Source organism: Manacus vitellinus, unplaced genomic scaffold (assembly GCF_001715985.3).
Source record: "Manacus vitellinus isolate BGI_N305 unplaced genomic scaffold, ASM171598v3 scaffold_0_pilon, whole genome shotgun sequence".
Taxonomy (NCBI): Eukaryota; Metazoa; Chordata; class Aves; order Passeriformes; family Pipridae; genus Manacus; species Manacus vitellinus.
The window spans coordinates 48680879-48696158 of record NW_021938789.1 but is presented as its reverse complement, the minus strand read 5'-3'; the positions used below and the strand labels follow the sequence as shown (position 1 = coordinate 48696158).

The 15280-nt window shown below is 37.6% G+C and overlaps 1 protein-coding gene across 1 annotated transcript in view; it reads left to right on the top strand.

Moving 5' to 3' along the window:
* The window catches only part of CCSER1 (coiled-coil serine rich protein 1), a 337176-nt gene that overhangs the window by 84267 nt on the left and 237629 nt on the right, over positions 1–15280 (top strand). The window contains exon 4 of the mRNA XM_018072931.1: positions 13765–13885. Coding sequence (XP_017928420.1) covers positions 13765–13885 — 121 coding nt within the window. The remainder of the gene's footprint in view (positions 1–13764; positions 13886–15280) is intronic.

The following is a 15280-nucleotide window of genomic DNA, read 5'->3' as shown; positions in this document are numbered from 1 at the left end:
GCTGGTTTAAATGCCACTGATGGATACAATTTCATCATATAGGACAATTACCAGAGGTGTTTTTGAGGAAGGTAATTTGTTAAGTATGTTTCCTTCACCTTTGGGATCTTTATATTTTGAATATTTTAGTAGGTTAAATGCAGTACCTAACATTTATATTTAAGATTTTGTCAAGAGTGAAGTTTTATTTTGAGTCATACACATGATATTTAAAATATTGGGTAATTTCCAAGTAATTCTTGTTTTGAAATTTCAGGGCTTTCAGCAAATGTCAAGTGTTAATCTTAAGCCTGCTCTTAAATTCTAATCAGCTAAGAGCATAATTGTTCACCAAGTGGAGAGCGAAGTCAATTATCTTCTTATACACAGTGACTTAAAGAACAAGTTGAAAGAAGTTCCAGGGTTGGTGACCATGTTCTCCAAAATGGAAGGAAATACTCTGCATACCAGAGATCATATTCATCACTCTCCCTTTGAAGAGATAAGGGTAACTTTTGCGCCCTGGCATCCAGAGTATTCTTGAAGTTAGTGGGACTCCTTCAGTGAGTGCTAAGATTTTAAATGAGGTTGTGAAAGTGATAGCTGTTGACCTTTGGATGAGAATGGAACAGTGCCATTAAGTGCACTACATTTTAGAAACCTTGGAGGTTATTTCTTCTGATTCACTATGTAAGTTACAACTTTTCTAGAGCCTGGACGTTCTCTTTGTGTGGTGTTTGTGTGTGCCATTCTTTTGAAGCAAGCTATAAAAATATGTAGTAAGGAGAGTATTGTCCCTTGGAAACAAGCGGTGAAGGCTGATGGATATAAGCTGATTTTATATAAGGCCAAATTCCCTAGTATTTACTTTTAGGTAAAAGATGTCTCCAGGATCACTGTGGATTAGGAAAAAAGTTGTTTATCTTAATTTTTAGATACCTCTAGAAATCTAGTCTGTCTGCACTCTAACTTTCAGCAGGACCTGTTGTACTTGACTGGTGCCTCGGATGCCTCTGGCGTGACATCTGAAGTAAAGATTGAAGATTTCCCAAGGGAAGATGGAACGTGGGGCTGTGAATGTGTTCTCACTATTTAAATAGTCATTAGACCAGATTTTGCTGGATTCACAGATGCACAACCAGTCTTCCATATTCATGAACACTCTTCATCTGCTTTGACAAATGGTGCAATTTGAGAATTGAGCTTTCATCTTTTTGCTTCTGTTTAACCAGTTCACCTTGGGCTCAGAAATTGTGAGGTTGCTGAATCCACAGAAAGCTCCAGGTGAATCTGGCCATTTAATTTTTATCTTCAACTAGAGTGTTATCCAGTGAAAATCAGTAATGTATGTTTTACTCCTATTTTCTGTGCATCTTCTGCTGATTTAGAATATAACGACTTTTGCTCTGGAACAGGTTTTCAAGTTATCTTCCTGCCAGCTCCTACAGAATTTCCCAGTATCCTCTTCTATATTCATAAAATTTATAGCCTAGATTAACACCTGGTGGAGAGCAGGAGAAAGAGCATGTAGTTCTTTGCTGTTGGGGGAGACAAAGAAAAAAAAAAAGATTCAATGCAGGTTCCAAATCATGCTTTAAATAAAACATCATACTTGTCCAAAAAACATTTACAGTATTTCCTCAAGTAAAAACAACAGTATTGATAATGATGCCAATACTTATCATTTGCAGTTCCTGTACTAATAGTCAGATTACAATATTGTATTTAGTTTAAAAAGTGCAGCAAACCTACCTGACCACTAAATGGCACTCTTTCCTTATCAGAGCCAAAACTAGAGGAAAGGTGTTTAAATCAAGGTAGAGGGATAATATGGAAATGTATGTTTTGTTAATATATAATTTCCAAATCGTTGTTTGCCACTGAAAGAAAACTAACTTATTCATTTTTTGCTTTGCATCTGGTATGGCTGGTATAATCTAAACAGGAACTGATGAATTTGTAATGGCTTGATTTTAGCTGTTGCATTGCTTCATAGGTTTGTGTCATTGCCTTCTGTGAAGAACTTCACTGGCAACATGAAGAGAAGCCACTGAATTTCTTTGCAAGTTAGGTTTTTATTTGACTCACGTTAGGAATTTGAATTACTCCTCATTGGTAAGTTTTTTGATGTTTAATGAGATTAGAGCAAATGTAATGCAGGTCTGGATGGAGACGACAGATCTGGCTATTCTGCTTCCAGCACCAGTCTATCTCCGTGTTGCATCGTTGTCCTGTGGCAGGCAACTCTGAAGTTTTTTTAGATATTTTCATATGGGTGCCAAGCACATGGACAGTTAACAGACATCTGCATGTTATGCAGAGTTGTTACCTATGCAGAAGAAAATATTTCTGGAAGAAATTAAACCCATGTAGTTTTACATGTAGTTTTCTGATACATGGATCTTCTTTCACTCCATTGAGTTCTGTGGGACTGCAGTGTAAATGCCAGTATCAGATTTGAAAATTACATCAAGAGAAAAATGGTTTAAATAACTTTCTTAAAGAAAACAGCCTCCCAAATACTTCTATACATGCTAATGTTTTTTTGCTTACCATGACTGTTTGTATAATTAAAAACACTGGCTGACAGACCAGTGTAACTGAAGCATCTATGTCACACCCTTGAAGTGTGACTTTGAACAACTAACTTTTGTGACTTTCACAGATGGGGGCCTCAGTTCATCAAGTCCAATCTCCCAAATAGCAAAGTAATTATACTTTGCAGAGTTATGCTTTGCAACCTTAAGATATATACTTGACTAACACATATCTTTCAGAATAGTATTAATCTTAATTTTAAATGTGTTCAGACTCAGACAGTCACCAATTTTATGTTTAGTGTTTGGTTCCCCCCCCCCAAAAAAAAAAGTTTAATTGCCTTTAAGAGTTTGACTTCTGCTTATTTAGGGAGGTTTGGAATTTTCATCCATACAAGATCACCTACAGCAGAGTGTACCCTTCAATCATCTTTACAAGGCAAGATGGTAACCAAGTTAAGCCTGACTTCAGTGACTTCAGAATCACCAATTCTGTATTGGTAGAGCCAAGGCTTGTGTTGGACCTTTTTGCAGTGGCAGCACATTGAGTTGCTGGTTTGCTCTGACCCAAAACTGCACTGGTGTAGTGCTATTCTTTGTTTCTAGGGCTACAATCCTGCACTGGGCTCCATTTAAACAGTGTTGATTATAATCATCTGGTTTAATGGCTCTTCAAGATTGCTGAGCTTGTCTGATATGCCTGTCCTGGCCCTTTTTGCCAAGTATAATGTATTCCTATTTCAATTTATTTTTCTTTAAGGTAAAATATATTGCCCTCAAAACTTGATTGGATTTCAAGCCCTAGTGATTTTTTTTTTTAGAATATTTGAGACTTTTAGAGAAAATGTGAAAAGTTATCAGCATAATGATCAATTGTTTTATTGCTTTTCAGGAAGGTGCATCTATATTCCTTGGCATATGCTTTATCGGCAGCATAGATATATGGCTAGCAGTCTGAAAATCAATTGGAAAATTTATGCAGTTATTTTGACCATTAATTGGAAGAACTCCTCAGATCACTTACAAACTTGGTGTAGCAGTGACCTCTAGTCTTCCAAGTTTTTCATCAGGACTATAATATTGAACTTTTGGAAGAACCACAGGATGTACATGTGCCACATGTCAGATTAGATGATCCCAATAGTTTCATTTGACCTTGAAATCTAGTAAAACATATGCAATAATCACAAAGTGTAGCAAAGTCTGCAAGCTGTGTAAATGGGCAGAGTTTTAAAAATGCAGGTACAACAAATGGTATTCCTCATTTTCTTTCTGGCACGAGAGGCTTCATACCATTCTCTTTTCATAACTGCCCTTAACCTTTCTTGTCACCTAGCCAGCTTATGAACATCATTTCTGTGGTATTGCATAAAAAGCTGTGTGAGCAGCCTAGGAAATTCTTGTCTTGGTTGTCTTCTAGCACCCCTCTTTCGCTTGCTGTCACCACTGAACCACCTTCCCTTTCTAGCCCTGTGAACATACAAATATTCTTCGTTCATGTCCAGGTTTAGAGGGTGCCTAATGGTAGATGCCCACAGGAGGAAGTTGTGTATTCTATCTTATCCCAGTTTTCACCTGCTGTTCCTTAAAGCCTCTCTATTTCCCCTCCTGGTTCAGACGTCTATCAGTAGGTGCTCAAAGTGCTGCTGGCCTATCCCTTTGCTTCTGGAATACTAAGTGGAAAGACTGTGGGTGATGCTTTACCTACTTTCCTCATTTCTCTGCTGCTTTGCAGTTACACTGGAGCAGTCTGCTGGAGTAGTAGCAGCTGTTTGCTTATGCATGATGGTTCAGTGACTGCAGACACGTTTAGGCTGAATTTGCTTTCCTGTATGAATGTGGGAGCCAGGCTGCAGCTTAGCCCAGGTCAGGTCTGTAACTACTCCAGACAGAGTCTGATGAAGAAGGTGGAATTGACTTTTCCCAATAAATGTTTATTTTTGTTTTCTGAAGATTTGTTTTAGTATGTGTTTTTGTTAGATTTATTAAATAGTTATACAAAACTGATTTCATACAATTGACACTTTTAGCATTAAGAAAAACAAAACCAAACCTCAATATCAGTTAAGCACATAGTGATTTTGAAGTTTCTCAAGGGATGTGGGTAAATATTGGAATTCTTAACTAATTAGTGTTCCAGAGTTGGGGCAGTTTAATCACTAAACAAAAACAGTGATTGCAAAATTCCCTTGGGGTGGTGTGTGTGTGTGTGTCTTGACTGGGTGTTTTTTGTTTTGTTTTGTTTTTGAAGGAAACCATGCCCACCTTAAAGAGAGCAAAGGAGTAACATATTGGTTGCATTGTGTAATAAATATGGAAGATGTGTTCCCTGAGAAAAGAGAGGGAGGTCTTTTTTTGTTGCGGATTCTCTAATTGCTTCAATGTTGGGTGTAAATTTCTTAAATACAGTATGTGAGTGACTTCTGTGAAGGAAGGAATGAGTCTGGAATAGCTACGACCAATGTGCTGCTGTTGGGACTGCTCACTGATTTGCTTGTCACTGGAGTTGACAAAGGCTGTCATTCTGTGACTGAAAAGATGAACAGCTCTACTGGCAGCTGTACCTGGTGCTCCTGCCAGTGACTGCCAATACGGCTGTAACAGAAATCCAAATAGCCTCATAATCTTGCAAAACAAAAATGCCTCATACAATTCTTGTGGTGAGCTTTTGTTGTTAGAGTCTGCAAGGAGAGGTGACATTGTGGTTTTATTTAATAATTTATCTTGGGAAACTATGCTTTTGGAAGTTATCTGTGTATTAATTGTTTAAATAAATTTCTTGTGACTACAGCCATTCAATACAAACCACAATAAATTAATCGTGCTTGCCCGTCAGTCTTGATTTCAGCTAGGCCAAGAATAATAGTTGAAGCCAAGAGACTGTGCTCCTGAAAACACTTGCTATTGAGTTTTGACAGGTTTACTTGCGGTGAGTGACAGTCGAGGATATTGTTGTTAGAGTAGTCATTCCTTCAGGGACTTGTATTATGCCTACGGAAATGCCCTGCAGGCCTTTTTTATTCCGCCTTTTAAGATGCCAGTGTCACAGTCACTCCTGTTTCTCTCCTTTTCTTGAAGGCGTCACGTAGCTTAAATAGAAACCCAAATGTGATCAAAACCAGAACTAAAATTATTATTCTTCTCTTGGCTGAAAAAGGAACTTGTAGGCAGCCAGCTCTTGTGGCTGGTGGCATCCCTGTTGGGTTTTCCTCCATGTCCTGTAGGAAGAGAGACAAATGTTTCCCAGTTTCTGATACCTTATGGTTATTACCGGGGCACAGCTTTATGCTTCCATCTGAAACTGGCACTTTCAATAATACCTTTTTCATTCTTACTGGAAAAGTAGAGTTTTGGACTGTTCTGTTTTCTTCCGTCACTTAGGACCCCTGGTGTTTTTCTTTCTTATTACTCAGTGAGAGCTCCTGTGCCTTGTGTGCCTCCCAGTGAGGCAGCCCTGCACTTTGTAACTCTGTTGGGAAGTCAGGAGGACAAGGGGTCTGAGAGCTCAGGCTTATATGTAGGCCAAGGACAGAAGTATGCTTCCCACAGAGGAGGTCTGGGCCAGCCTTCTTTTCCCTATGAACCTGCCTGCAGCTGTTTCCTATAGTAAATTAATGTAACCAGTTATCTTCAAAGCCTCTTTGTGAATAAACCAGTGCACTTATTTGGATCACATGGTGATTATTACCACGCACTGAGACCAAATGACTGAGCCTCCACATCTTCTTTTAATGGAGATTCGTAGTGAGATATTCATGAGACTTCCTGCAATTTGGCAGAGTTAGGTATGATTGGTGGGGCTCAGATCATTAGTCTTTCATTATAACCTTTCCCTCATTTATGCATATGGTTTTTATTAATGCTCACGTCACAAAACAAGTCACAGACTACAGTGCTAAAAATAGAAGCCTGTGACATCATCCTGACTGATAGTGTTGCCAAAAACTAATGAAAGTTAGTTGTTATTTTAAAAGTCCTAATGTTAACACTTAACCAATGCTTTTTGACATTGAGAAGCAATACCTACCTACTGTATACAGAATATGCTTTTATTTTTAAAGGTTGATTTTTCAATTTCTGTGTAGACTGCTTGGAACAATATTTGCTGTAAGTAGTTCACTGTGAATAAGAAAGTATTTTAGAAGCAACCTCAAGCACAAAGAGATATACTTAGAATGTTTTAGGTGTACAGTAGTTACAGCTGAAAAAGTAACCTACTTAATTTTCCATAAATACAGTTACAGTTCCTCCTGGTGCAGTGATCCATCATTGCAGGAACTGCAGCAACGAGTGGTTGTTTGTTGAGAGGTCAGCAGGGTGGCCAGAGCTATGGAACAGGTTTTATACAGGAACAAATGCAGATTCTGCAACCTGCAAAAGAAATGACTGGCAAAGTATCCAAAAGAAGCCTGTAAAATCCTGAATGGAAGGTGAAGGGGGAAGACTAAAACTGAGGGAGTCAGAGGAAACTACACGGTGGCAAGTTTCAAGTGGACTAATAGAGATATTTCCTCCCGTAATCTATAGTTCAGCTTTGGGAGTCTGCAGGGCGTTGTGAATGCTAGGAGTTTGTGCAAGAATGTAAGTAACTGAACAGATTCATAAAATCCATGAGAGATTAGTAAATACAGACACAACCACTCTATTAAAGCAAGTCTGCAAGTCAGTGTAAGCTGGGGGAGGCTGCTTGAGAAGACTGAACAGGTGTTAAGGTGCTACCCTGAGGCATCTCTACCTCAGGAGAGACCAAGCTACAGTCCTTTTGTCAATACATTGTACTTAACAGGAAATATGCAAAGAGTGGGCCACCCCCATTGCCTGGGTGTTTGTTTTAGCAATCAGTGTTTCTCCATCGCTTATCATGTCTGTAAGGTCCTTATGTGATCAGAGCATACCCTTTCATTCAGTATCAGCACTAACATCAGCATTTCCTTAAGCATGAGCATTGAAAGATTACAGTTAAATTTCTTATACATGGAGTGCAAGTCACTAGGCCCAAATTTCTCAGGTGGCTCTTATCATATTATCACAGTGGCTTGTGACAACAAAAGCAAGGGTGCAGATAATCACTGCAGAACTACTGGTGTGTGAGAAGAATTCCCTGGTTCCTCTTAACACTGCCTTATGTACCCTTCACGTTTGCATGCCGGTGTAGATAGCACAAAGCAGATATGTGTGTGCAGCCTTTGTGAATACTATAAAAGAGCCATGAAACATAAGAACCTGATAGAAAGTAATTCATTTGCCCATAATGGGTCTGTAATTGTTGCTATTACAAAATTTCTGATTGTGACTATGTTGTGTTTAAGAACTGGGCCTGTGGTTTTATTGCAGAATTATTACAGCAAAACCTTTGGGGACTGTGAGCATATACTCTCATTCTCTTAAGTATTTATTTGGCCAATATTGTGATATGTAGTTGTTTCTAAGGGACAAGAGGCCCTAGAATAACTGTTGAACTAATAATAAAATAGAGATCCATTTAGTTTCCTGTTTTTCTCCAAAGACCATCATCAAATCTGGAATCAAACAGCAGGGAAATTAGGCTTTTTTATTATTATTTTTTAATATTAGGCTTTTTTTTTAAGCAGATGGGCAAAAATGGCTTTCACACAAAGTACCTTGACCTTTTGTTGCTTTAGAGACTGAAAGTCTCCTTGGGCTTTTGGGTTTAATAACAAAGTAGTGAAAGACTTTATTGTGTTTCTGGGGCTGAGAAAGAGGGAATGGAACTGAACTCATATACTTGGTTTTGCTGAAGTGTTTCATGTAGGTGATGTTTGGGGTTGATGGGGAGACAAGTTGGAACATTAGTTCTTTTCTGAGCCCGCTGAGTGGCCCGAGTCTACCAGGGGAGGTACCTGTGCAGTCAGGAAGGGATTATCATGATGATTAATCACAGTTCTTCCTGGACATACCACAGTTATTAGCCTGGATTCCAACATCCTCTGTTATATTCTATTTCTAGTGTCATCAGCTCTCCTAGGAAAATAGCTTGAGTTATATGTTTTAAATGTTCCTTTTCCTTTCCTCAGCTCTTCACTTGTCCTAATGTACTAAAGGAATTTACGGCAGATCCACTATTCCTTTTTGGTTGGTTGGCACTTTTTGTTTGGTTGGCTTGGTTTTGGGGTTTTTTCTTTAGCGAAATCTCTGTTTCATATGTAACAGTTCTTTGTCCTGAATTTCCCTTATCTGAAGAACCTGCATGTGGGTTACATATTTTGCAGCTCTTCCTTGTCCTTTGCTCAGACCACCTCAGTGTGGCTCATTTCCTGAGCCTCTTCATGGCAGAGACACATGTTGGAAACAATGTGCTAAGATGTAGATGCCTGCACTGAGAATTGGTGTTCCAGAGTTATTAAAACATCTCTTCTGACCTTTTTTAGTAAAAGGAATGTGGGATTGGATATTAAGATCCAGACATTGCTCCCTCACATTTCAGTCCTCTGTCTCGTGTAGTGGCAGCTGACAGATATTTCAGAGTAAAGTATTTAGCACCTTCCATGCTCCTGACTGGTTGCCTAGGTTTTTACCAAAGCAATTTTTTGATAAAAACAGTGGCTGTTTCCAGACTTGATCTGTCTCTTGAATGATGAGAGCTGATTATTTTAAACTTCATAGGCATAAATGTAAATATTTGAATTGTCAGGATAAGTGCCCAGCTTTTTTAAATCCAGAAATACCTCACTGGTTTTGTCTCCCTGTATCATGATTCCCTTATGCTTCATTGCACACTGCATATGAACATTTCCCTTCTGTTTTCTCTAAGCAGGTAGTACTTGCTGCTAATTTCATCTAACCATCACTTGCATCTTGTGTCAAGGGAGACTTTTTTTTTGATAGCAAGCATTGATAACCAGATTTTCTTTCTCCTCAATTAAAAAAAAAAAAAAGAATAAAGGGAAAAAGTGTGTACAATTAAGTGTTTGAAATACATGATGTAAATGACACCCCTAGAACTTGAAAATCCTTTTATTCTCTGGAGAGATACGTTCTATTCAGTAGCCGTTGAAGGCTTCCTACTGTCCTACTATATAGGGAATTAAAATTTTTTCACTGGTTGGTTTAAAGTACAAGAAAACTGTCTAATTAGTCATTCTCATTGTTCTCAAGAGAAACAGCAGAGGGAAAAATACGACAGCTAATGTTGTTCTTTTCCAGATGTAGAAATCTGTTTTGATAGTGAATGATGTTGTGGGACTGCTTAAACCAACTAGGGTAAATCCAAGCCAGCACTCCTAGCGATAAATATATGGAGTACTTTTAAAACACTTGGCAATGGAAGAAAACAAGCTGTATGCTTCATTAAATTGAAGAATCTGAGGAGAACTTGTGCAACTTTAAAAGTGGTATGGATCTTTTATAATAGCATTCTATGAAGTTAGACTGTTTTCCCTTTCTGTAGAGTTGTCCTTTACCTGACTTGTAATTGGTAGGTAGTGTCTTTTATTTGTTTCTTTAATGATAACACAAATAAAGATGTTCTTTCAGTTGTGTTATTTCACTACAGTTATTAGCTGGTTCATGTAGTAGTTGAATTGTGAATAAAGTACTGAAAAGTGCAGTCTCACTTACATACAAACTACTTATTTATTTCAGAAGTTATTCAGTGTATAACACCTTCTCAGATACTAAATGTTAGTTTCTTAAAGAACCTGCTACAGGCAGTGTAAAATCAGCTGATTGTTTCCCTTGTTGTTGGTGATACCTTGTACAGTTTTTTCCACCATTCTGGGGGTATGCAACACCAAGTGTGATAACGAACCTCTACCTACAACATGTACTTCATGTTTGTGTGCCATTGTAAAAATGTAGCAGATAGATGAGCAGATTTTCTTTATTGGTTTCGTTGTTGTGTGCCATGGCTTTAACAAGGTTTTCAACGCTGTCTCTCATAAAATCCTGATAGACAAGCTGTTGATGATTGAGCTGGGTGAGCAGAGAATTGAGGTGTATTGAAAACTGAATGGCTGGGCCCAGAGGGTAGAGAGCATGGAGTTAGCTTGCTCTCTACACTCACATCAGGAGTAATGAAATAGGCTGGGCCAGCTGCTTATGTTGGTGGGTTTGCCAGACACCAATTCAGATGATATAAAATTCTACTTTTTTTTTTTTTAATTTTCCTTACCATTTCATGTGGGAAGGCTAAATTTTTAAAGTTCTTGCTGGATGTTAAAAAACCAGTTGGACATGTGAGAGGATTTGTGTTTAAAAGGGGTAATCCCTTAGTGTAATTGTTATTCTGAGGTTTGTGATATTTTGAGGATCAAAGAGATTTTGATTCGTGAAGAGTACAATATGTAGACATCATAAATGATCTTTTGGGGGGTAATAGAAGCCACTTGTAGATAAAAAATTTAAGTGTAGAAAGGAAGCTGGGTTTAAGAGTTGAGTTTGGAGTGAAAAATGCAGACAATCTTAAGTAAAACAGTGCTCATCTCCATCAATATTAAAGTTGAGAGTCCACATTCAAACACACTCTCATAATTTTAATGCAAGTTATGAACAGATAATAAGAGCACCACTCCAGTAGGTGAAAATTACTTGCTGCTGTGCCATCACTATTTCATGACATTTTTGTTAATTATACTGTCCCATAATGACTGAGACTGTGTACACAGAGACTTGAGATAAAAAGGAGGAATTGTAGTGGTTTTCAAAAGCCAGACCAAATAGTGCTTCTGTCTAGAATGGGAGGATAATAAATTCCATTAGCTCCAATCACTGGATGACCACTGGGTTTGTCTTCAGCTGTAAATTAGGGGATTATACAACTCCTATATAGCATTAATTATTAAACAAAAGCAATTTCACAGTTTTATTCATTTGTGAAATTTCTGTAAAGACTAGCTGTGTCATCTTTGTTACTTGTGATTCCCTATTTTGTCTTTCTTTGTAACTGCTTTGATGGACAGTGGCTGATCTAGGGCAAACCCTACACTTTGATGCTTGTCATGAAACTTTTTACAAGTTCTAAAGTAATAATTTGATATTCAAGCAGTATCATGTGTCTTCTAAAGAAAAATATGTATTTGCTTCATCCTTTATGCTCCCTTTTTTTATCAGTGTTTCTGATTAAAATTCAGGTCCTGAATGTCAGTATCGCCCTCTGACAAGCCTATCTTTTTGCAATTCTTTGACTGTAAATAAAGAGACAAATAGACATAAATGTTCTTATTTGCACATATTCAGTCTCTGGTTGTAATGAGAAGATAGTGTTTTTTTACATTGCTTGGTGCCTAGCAAATAGAACCTTGCTAGTAGATGGTCTGCTGGTTGCACATAACATAGTAGGATGAAAATCACCTGAAATTCCATTCTTTCTTATGATGTTTCTTAAGTTCATAATATTTTGCATTAGTTCTATCTTAATTTGTTATGCCTGAAGCTATAATGTATATGCTACTTGCATACCTGTAGCCGATATAGCAAGTTCTGTTTGTGTATGACCATGTTTTGGAGATGTGTGTCTATGACAGTGACAAAGTTTCGAGTTGCGCTGGTTCCAAAGGAAAAAATGGAGTTAAGGTTTCAATACCGGTCATGTTACGTGTCTTAGTCGCTTAGCACAGTGTGCACATTAATATTTAAAAATACAAGCATAAACAATGCTGGAGAACATCAGATGAATTAAATGTAATTACCCGCACTCTCAGAAAGGTTTTCTTCCTGGCAGAAGCTGCCTGTATTCCTGCTGACCTTGTGCTGCTTGCTAAATGGCTCAGAATTGCTTGGAAAGCAAAAAAGATCTTTGCATTTTTTTGACCTTTGTAGAATTGTCCAGCCCCAATCTGACCTGTTCCTTAAAATCTACTTTGTAGCTGCCTTGCAGCGCCATTTGCTGTTTCAGGATGTTTGTTGGGCGCGGAGCATGTCTTCTTGATGTGTGCTGAGTTCATGGTGAAGGTGTAATTAGAGTGCTCAGAGTAAAACACCACAGTGAATCTTGACCCAGTCAGGGCAATATGGATGACGTTTTACTCCAGTTTTGCTTCTTTTGTAAGGGGAGCATAGGCTGTGCAAACGGTATGTTGTCTGTGGGGCAGTAAGGAGGCACATCATTGTGGAGACTGAAAGGTAGGAAAGACTTCAGAACTAAGTTTTCCACTGATAAATAAATGCCATAGCTCAATGATCCCAGCTATACCAATCTTGCATAAATTTATGTACTTGTAAAATATGTTCGTTCTGGTGAATTGCTAAGAATTTGTCGCTATCATTCTTGTTTTACAGGCTTTGTTATTGGATGTGTATGTACATGTGTGCCCTCTGTAAAATAGTTCTGCATGTTATAAATTACCGGGTGACTTTCTGTTTAAAGATAGGTCACCACATGTCTTCTCATTTTTATATGATACCTTGTAGTAGCAGATATAATATAAGAAGCTGCTATGCTTTGTTAAATATAACCAAGTCTTAATTCTAGTTTTTGTAAATCTCAGAAAGGTATACCTTGGCTGTAAAGGAAACTCATAGCTTCAAAATCAGTAGGAGTGGTAACTGCTAAAAGCTAAATTATAATGACACAGTTTAGAGTTTAGAACATGTATAACCTGTGACAAATATAGTTGTCTGTTTGGAGAGCATAAACTTTTGGGTATTCATTTATTAGTCTTAATTGATCCAGGTGCTCAGCTGAAACACATGATCATTCTTCAAGCTCTAAATATCATCTAAGTTATAGCATTCAGCACAGCAACACAGATTATTTTTATTAAAAGAAAGCATCAGATAGCACTTCTAGACCACTTGGATTTGGCCTTTTTGGAGTAAAGTGAGTAATAACAGAGACAAAAACAAATCACTAATCAGATTTTCTCAAATCTATTTTCTAACAAAGTCTGAAATTTTTGAATGTTGGAGGTTTGTCTGGAAACCATCCATTATTTCCGCTCTCTTTTTCAGTCTGTGATGAAAAAGGACAAAGAAGTGCATCATATTCTGATGTCATTTATGAAATATAAGTCCTTTTACGACTCAGGTACACCAATAAGTAGACTGACATCAGATCTTGTGCTAGATAAAACTTAGTGCATGATCAGTCAATGTCAAAAAAAAAGCGTCAAGCAAGCACATTTAGGAAATGTGGAAAACAATGGCATTTTCATTGCAGGTGACCACAGTGAAGTCTGATTAATTATTTGCATTTGTATTTATCACAGTATGAATTGATTTATTTTTTTTTTCTCCTTTAAAGTGCAAACCGAGTTCACTCTTCAGCACTGAGATTTTTTTATCTTTGCAGTTTGCCGGGAAGACTCGTACCAGTCAATAGTCTCATGTGCTGCTGTAGTACTTACGCCTGTAGAGCCAACGGTGGATACAAGGAAAAAAGAACAGATGATGATGCCGGATGTGTCCAAACAGTGAGTTATTCAAATAACATTATCTTTTACAAGTGCAATTTAAATACCAGACCAGATTCCTTCTCGTGGATATGCATATGCACCTCCCTTCTCCTTCATCAGGGAAGGTGTTTCCAAAACACCTTTCCAAAACCTATGTTGGGAAACATAGGTGTTTCCAAAAGTAGAAACTGGACTGAGGCTAGGCTGCTGCTTTTGTTCATTAGCCTATATTTTTTCCCAAGGCTTTTGGTAATGACATATATAGAGGGAATGATCACTTATACTCTGAGAAACTGACTTTTTAACAGATGTATTAAGATGATTCTTTTTGTTTAAATAGTCCTTTCATTCTTGCAGGTAATTGATTTTTATAAAGAACATAATTCCTAAATGCTCAGCTCATCTGAGATATTTCAGTATTTTTCAGTGACTATTTTACCTCTGTGATACAAGATATGATTGCATCTTCAAAAACGTGATGATGGGCTTCTAAAGAAATTCTATTTAATTAATTAGACTGTATTTTGATATCTTACATAGATGAGAATCATAACCACGGTGTGCACAGTAACATTTGCCTTGCAATACCAGGCAGGATGGTTGTTTCTTAATGATTGAGTCCTTGGAGAATAACAGTAATTTTCTTCTCATGAAAAGGAGGCAAATACAGTGGTAAGGCCTTATCACAACACAAACTTGGAGTCTGTGCATTTTAAAGTGTGGAAGGTAATTAAAAACATGACAATGGATAATATGACATTTATGTTTAGTTTTCTGCTTCTCTTGGCATATACAAATTTAGCTTTGAACTTGTCTGTGAAGTCCTGGCTTGCATGCCTATTACTGTAAGAAAATGAAACAATCCTCTTATTACCACCCCCCAAAAAAAACCCCCAAGAAACCCACACATCCAAAACACCACTGGTGGATTAGATAAGATGGGATGTGATCTTGTTACAGATCTGTGACTTAAGTCTGTATTTGACCGTGGCATCTTTTTCAATCTGTTGATAAACCCATTTCATCTATTCTACATGTATGTAAAATTTAACACAGTATGTTACCTATCATCTAGGTATTGTTGCAGTGACTTAATGTTTGAAATAGGGTTAACCTCTAATTGTTTTAGTGGTTCAGTTGTGTGGCTCTCTGAATACCAAGGAGTTGGAAAGTCAATGAACTGTGAAATATGGTGCTGAAATCCAGAGTAATTTTTGTGGTTAGTTCAAACGGTGTAGAACATTTTTGCCTTCTCTTCACTGAAAGGCAAACCTGCAGTGTTGTTTGATTGGGTTTTTCATCTACTGTCATAAGATTCAGTGCTTCATAATCCCTTATGAATTCAAAGTAGGAAACCCCGGTACCTGTTTAGCATGATGACACCTCTTAGACTTCTTTTTTCCTTTACTTTAT